Raw genomic sequence first — 7131 nt, forward strand, 5'->3', positions numbered from 1 at the left:
AGAGGAGAAAGATTAGATTTGCGTTTTGTTTGATTTTTGTTGTGTTTGTGGCTGTTAATGATCTGTATGTATTGTGTGTATTATGTATGAAAAGATCTTTAAATGTATGATGCTACATCGATTTGTAACTAGAAGAATGGAAAAAAGATCTTTAAATGTATCACTAGCTATGTGTGATTCGTACTAAAATACAATCCATGAATTTTGGAATTTGATATGTGATAATCACATCTTATATTTATGCATAAATGGATGACTGATGCCAATAAGGTCAAATGCACGTTTATATACAGGATTATTGTCGATGTAGAGATTACGATATGTCATTCGAGCTTCAACATTTGTTGCAAATTACAATATAAATTTCTTGAGGGGTTGATATGTACATGTATGTAATTAATTAAAAGTAAAATATAAAATGTTGAATAGTTAAAAAAAATTTCTAAACCAATAGTAAAAAAATCATAATGCAATGTTGTTTAGATTAGATTGGACTGTTCAGTTGGATTAGAAATTAATTGATATATTGATTTGGAATAGGTAAAAAATCACTTCAACTACGAGTTGAACTAAAAACAATTGAACCGGTTGAATGGTATTTTATAATTATTAATATTTTTTATGATTTTTAATAAATTATTCTCTGCTTAGATGTTACTTCTTATGGAATTGGATGTTTAATGCTGACTTGTCCCATCCAATTCCCCTATATTTTTATTGCAAGAGAACGGACTAAGCTAGTATGTTTATTAGTAGGGAAAATCTGAAGAAGAATATGAACAATCAGAGGGGTTCCGACAGGAATTGAAATTGAAAGTTCGAGAGTTGTTGAAAGAGCACTAATGGCGTCGAAGAAAAATGGCGATGAGGGTATGTTGGATTCTGTTAATATCCCATGCTTTCTTTAGTTGTTCTCAACTCAATAAAGGCTTACTATTACTATGATGAGTTAATCACCTCTTCTTGTTTCATCTTCAGATATCAAAAGAAGAAGAGCAAATGGAGATGTGGATGATTAGGGTTACCTTTCTTTCGATTGATGGTACCTTTGGATTTTGTATCACTGTTTGGAGGTCTTTTTAATTAATGAATTCATCGACTTAGAAATAATAATAAAAAAACATATCCAGAACTTGTGTAAGAAATACCTTCAAGAGATAAAATAACATTGAGTGAAAAAAGTATGAATTCTTGGCCAACCACAAGACTCCACCAGTGTGACAAATACAAAAGCTAAAGGCTATCAATCAAGATAAATTGTTTCAGGAGTGTTGGAAACTAGAAAGATGAGTTCAACGGAAAAGTTACACTGTCGGTTGGAATTGTCCTGGACATTGAACTACTAGGATTGGTATCCCATGAATGGATCATGTCATCTATTTCAGATTCATCACCACAGTCTTCAATAACAGTTGCACCTGAAGCTTTAATCATCTCCAGCTCCATTGCTACTTGTTTCATGGTGGGTCTTTTCTTTCCATTAAGATTCAAGCATCTTTTTGCTAGAAGAGCCACAACCATAATCTCCTGTTCTAGACCATCCTTTACTACCACTGGATCGATAATTTTAAATAAGGAATTCTCCTGCATTGAATGCAAAAAATAAGATACCAAGCTTCTCACTGGCTCTGATTGGTTTGCAGAGATGGGTTTTTGTCCTGTTAAAAGCTCAATAAGAACAACTCCATAGCTATAAACATCACTCTTCTCTGTAAATTGACTTGATCGAAAATATTCGGGATCCATGTATCCAAAAGTTCCTTGCACCCGAGTGGTTAGATGTGTTTGTTCAAGTGCAAGTGATTTTGAAGTTCCAAAATCTGATACTTTTGCCCTATATTTATCATCCAAAAGTATGTTACTAGATTTGATGTCTCGATGATAAATAGGAGCAGAAGCAGCTGAATGCAAATAGAACAAGGCATTGGCAATTTCGATCGCAATTCGTAAACGCATTTCCCATGTCAATGGTAATTCTTCATTTTGGTTACGAATGAGATCGTATAATGTACCATTTGGGATGAACTCATACACCAATAGAGGAACTTCAGCCTCTAAACAACACCCTAAAAGCTTGACCACGTTCCTGTGATTAATTTGAGATAAAATTATCACCTCGTTAATGAACTGTTCAACCTTCTTTTCATCAAATTTCTTTCCTTCCACCATTTTGGACTTCTTAATGGCCACAATGCTTCCATCTATTAGCATTCCTTTATAAACAGTCCCTTGACCTCCTTGACCAAGGATTCGGTTCTCATTATAATGATCGGTCGCCTTTTCCATCTCTTTCGAAGTAAACAACTTAATTTTTTCAACATTACCTTCATTGCTAGACAAATGTTGTTGCAGTAACAAACCTCCATTCCTTTTGAAGTATTTCTGCTTCAGCATGACTTTTTGTTTTCTTTTGAGGACTTTGTACACACTCCATGTTGCGAGTAGTAGAAATAGTGTCCCAATACTAGTGCTGCAACCTATGTAGATATAAGAAACATAGTTAAAAGGTAAATTTGAAACTTCAGATACCTGTTAAAAAACGATGAAAATGTTTCAATAAAGTTTCATTTTAAATGAACACCGAGAGAACCATATTGCACCATCCATTGTTTTGATATTGAATCTTTTACAAATTTAATATCAAGTAACTATTACTGCATCACGCATTCAAAAGTAAATATATAACTGCTTGAATTGACATAATCTAATAATCATAATAATTTCACTTTAATAATAAAAAGTGTAAATTCAACACGTACCTACAATAATGCTTGTCAAGCTGCGAGTGTTTTGAGTCTGTATTTTGCGCTCGCAACGAAATCCCGTACTATTGTATTCATAATGAGGAGGGCAAGACTTCGACGAGCAATAGTAGCTAGGGGTAGTCAAACAAAGAATGCGGCAATACTTATAATTCTGACATTTCCCATCTGTCATTTACAAATTGAATAAGAAAACAGTTATAATCATATAATTTGGTTCAAGTATCCGAGAGTTTCTTATACTATACTGATTGGGTTAAATTAGTCTATATTAAATGGATCTATTTTGTCTTTATATTATTAAAAAGAATAAAATAAGTTTAAACTATAACAACATTAACAATTATTTTATAAAGAATGTATTGATTTTATTTTCAACTTCTATTTAATTTCAAATAAAATATTTCATTTCCAGAACAATAAAAATTTTAAAAATAATTAATTTTATTTAACAAAATGTTTGATTTTATATAAGAATATAAAAAGATGAGAATACCTTAAATAATATATATATAAAAAGATATTTTAGTAATTTTTAAATTGAGGTATACCTATAAATAAAGATAATACAGATACAAGGAAAAAGTTCCCTAAAACAAAACGTTAATTCATACCTGTGCATAACGTCGAATAACCGATGTTGATATCCCTGTCGCACACGCAAAGATAATTAGAGCTCAACTTCGACCAGCAATATTCACCATCGGATGTACAAGAAGTGTCCAAACTATCATTCAAATAGCATTCTCCAAATATTAGTGTGCCCCATTGCAGTTGTGATGGGACATGAGTCGTATTACTTACATTAAAGGTCAGATCATAGTCATAAGAAATCATGGAAGCAAATTCGCATGATCTTTCCCTCCTATAATCACTAGAATCAAGCTTACTACTCATGTTTACGTAGAATGAACTAAGGCCCTGAGGAATATTAACAGTACAACCATCAATAGAGGAAGTCTCATCATTAATCTTACAACTTGCTTGCAAACATCCGCCTATAAGATTATCTATTTCGTTGTTGAAAACAGTAACCAAATTATCACAACCTGAAGACCAAAAGTTGTTGTAAATATCTGAGTAGTAAAAGCGGGTGCCTGTTAGGTTGAGACTCATCCCATTGCGACGGTCTTTTCGACAGTTGAAGTAAGCTATTGGATGGTTGACCGTGATGGTGCCACTTAAAAATTTAAAGTCTAGCATTTGCAGATTCATGCCATTTATATTTAATGAAGGCACTTCTTTCCCATTGGCAGTTTTGTTGCAAATTACTTTGAACCAGTTATCGGAATCATCTTGTGCCTTCTTGCTAAAAGGGTAGTGAAAAGTAACATTCCCACAAGACTCTACCTCATAGGTGTGGAAGTTGATACGTCCTAGTCTTACGCATCCTGCGGGCTCAGCAAAAAGGGTGTAAATTGCAAAATCTACAGCATATCCAATGTTTGTAGGAAATAAAAGCATTCATACATTTGTGTTACTCTTGACTAGTTTTTTTAGATAAATTTGTGTGTTATTTGTGACATTAAATCCAAGAAAAATTCTCTCCTTACATAATACCCTGTTAATTTTATTCTAACTATTAAAATCTTAATTTTTTTTAAGGAAATAATGATTCAATTTCCAAGATAAATGAATTTAGATTTAAAACAGAATCATTATAAAAAAAATATGTAAATTATGAAATGAACCAAAACATAATACAAAAATATTTAAAATAATAAAAATATATACCATGTTATAATGAAATATATATTTATATATATAACCAACATGAAGCCAACAGTGACAAATTAGTAAACTACACTCTTTTTTTTTTTTTTGCCTCTCCCAAAAATTAACACAAACAGTTTAATCCTTGATTAAATATAAAATTTTAATTTTTAACTCCTCTAAAAAATTAATAATTTAATTTAATTTAATCTCGTATTAATTCAATTTTGAGATACAAAACTTTTAGGTATAACTTTTTTTTGCCTTAAAAACTTTCAGGTATAAATTTTTGAAAAACAAAAATATTGATATACAAAATGAATGATACTAAAACCTCAAATTTTTTTTAACTCATAAAATTAATGGTTCTAAAGACTGATTTTAAACATTTAGCAAAATCTATATATTAACTGAATTAAAAGAAGAAAAAATGAAAGCCAAGCAATTGAAGTGACAGTGCGTGACTGACCTGCGCCACCGCAATAGGTGGGATCCCAGTTGAGCACGGCGGGGACATGCGTGGTTTTAATACTGATGCCAGCGGGCAATGGGTAAACACTACGGAAAGAGTACATGCTAAAGATGAAAGCAGATGCGCATCTGTTGCTGTCAGGATACATCGCTGTCATGGTTACGGTATAGGAAGTGAGATTTCCAGTAATTTCAGTAAAGCAGCCAGATTCAGAAGCACCATCGTCACACCTTGGTTGAATGCAGCCGCCGAGTGAATCAGTTCCGTTACTTGAAATAGTAGCCAAATTTTCGCAACCTACTGACCCGAAATAATTCATGTCACTTGAGAAGAAAAATGGAGTGCCTGAGAGATTCACACTCACTCTAGCCTCGTTTATATGATCACAATTAATGTAAGTAACTGGATTGCTGATTAGAATGGAGTTCGACAATAAGGAACCAAGTACCTCCAGATCGATGTCATTTACGTTTATGAAAGGCTTTTCCCCATTGAGGGTTTCGTTGCAAGTTACTCTAAACGAAGGTTTTGCGTAGCAGCTGTGACGGATTCCAAAAGGGGATGGAATTGTAATATTTCCACATACTTCTTCTCCACAGGCAGGTTCTTGAAGTTCTGCTGCTTGTAATAGTGGGCATAACAGGAACAAGAAGAGGAGTACGAGGATGAAGTAAAGCGCTAACAGAAAACCCATTTCCATTGTTATTTTGTTTGAGGGAAATGAATGAAGAAGTCAGTAATAGATTTTAAAGAAACAAAAGCAGAGTTAAGTAGCACCAGTACAAACAAACGATGTTTGACTGAGATGCAAATGAAAAGTCTTTGCTCACACTTTCCTTGAAGTTCCGGTGTAAGTGCATTTGATTTGAGAATAATTCATTTATTAGTAAAAATTGTTGGTGATAGTCATGAAACCAACTAAAAATACGACAAAAGCAAGTGCATTTATCGATAAATAACTAAATTAATTAACTAAAGAACTCAGTAAAAAAATAAATCAAGAAAATAATTAAATAATAACCAAGAAACAAAACAATACTTAGGAAAGAATCCACCTAAACTTCATTTGTCATTATCAATCTAAATTAAATAATTTCTTCACTTAATATCTTGATCCGTAGAAATCCTTAAACTATGTTATTACAAGATTAAAAGTAACTGACTTTAAATTGATTAATTGAAATTTCTTTCTAATTAAAACCCTTATTATCGTATTAACTCGATCTATGGATTCTCCTATTAGATATGACTCTAATACGGTAGATTTATGTCATCCAAGATTGCATGCAATTTCACTTACTTATGCTATATCTACTCTTAAATAAAGACTTTTCCTCCTCTGATTTTAAGCACCTTAAACATGAATTAATACTCTAGTAATATTAAAAGAAGAAATAAGCACACATAACTGAGAATAAGATTTAAGTAGTTATTGTGTCAAACATAAATAAAATAATAGAATTAATAATAGGGTTCATCTCCCCTAGATATCTAGCAAATTAGTTCATAATTGTAAATAAAAACATCTCAAAGACAGGATAACCACAAGAAATAAAGAAACTCATAAAAACTTCAAATACATTAAAAGGAGGTCTTCAATCTTGATGGAAATCTACTTCAGAGTCGGCTTCAATGGTGTTCTTCGAGTTGTTTTCTTCAATAATCTCTAATGGCACCCTATTATCTTCTTCTATTTGGTATTTATTGGTCTTCGAAAAAGCTAAAAATTGTGCTTTTTCGTGTATTTGGAATGTGAATCATTAAATCGACATGGTCTGGCACAGGCCCGTGTGGCTCACACAGCCATGTGCCCAGCCCGTGTAGCTCCTAAAATCTACTCTAAATGTCTGATTTTCGCTCTTTTTTTTCACTTATTTTTCTCTCAAATGCTCTCCTAAGTATAGAGACATGAATTTAAAGGATTATGAACATAAAATTCACCAATTTGCATAAATAACCATCCAAAAACGCATTAGTAACAGGATTAAAACATGTTACTTTGATCACTAATCAAATATCCCCGCAATTAAGTATTTGCTTGTCCTCAAGCAAAATCCTCAACCTACATTAAAGTTAACCTTTCTCAATTTGTCATTGTCATCAATAATGTCTCAAAATAATTTGAAAACAATCTTGCATTGGCAATTCAACTAAATGTACACTAAAGACTCAAACAATCCAAGC

The 7131-nt window shown here is 32.3% G+C and overlaps 1 protein-coding gene across 1 annotated transcript; it reads right to left on the reverse strand.

Moving 5' to 3' along the window:
• Positions 1–1133: 1133 nt before the first annotated feature.
• On the reverse strand, positions 1134–5690 carry LOC107941230 (wall-associated receptor kinase-like 6). The gene is made up of 4 exons (XM_016874785.2): positions 4945–5690; positions 3377–4153; positions 2760–2930; positions 1134–2477 (listed from the first exon to the last, which is right to left on the reverse strand). The coding sequence occupies exons 1-4, from the start codon at positions 5645–5647 to the stop codon at positions 1279–1281; spliced, it is 2850 nt and encodes a 949-aa protein (XP_016730274.1). The 5' UTR covers positions 5648–5690; the 3' UTR covers positions 1134–1278.
• Positions 5691–7131: the final 1441 nt, after the last annotated feature.

The sequence above is a fragment of the Gossypium hirsutum genome, chromosome D09 (assembly GCF_007990345.1).
Source record: "Gossypium hirsutum isolate 1008001.06 chromosome D09, Gossypium_hirsutum_v2.1, whole genome shotgun sequence".
Classification (NCBI taxonomy): Eukaryota; Viridiplantae; Streptophyta; class Magnoliopsida; order Malvales; family Malvaceae; genus Gossypium; species Gossypium hirsutum.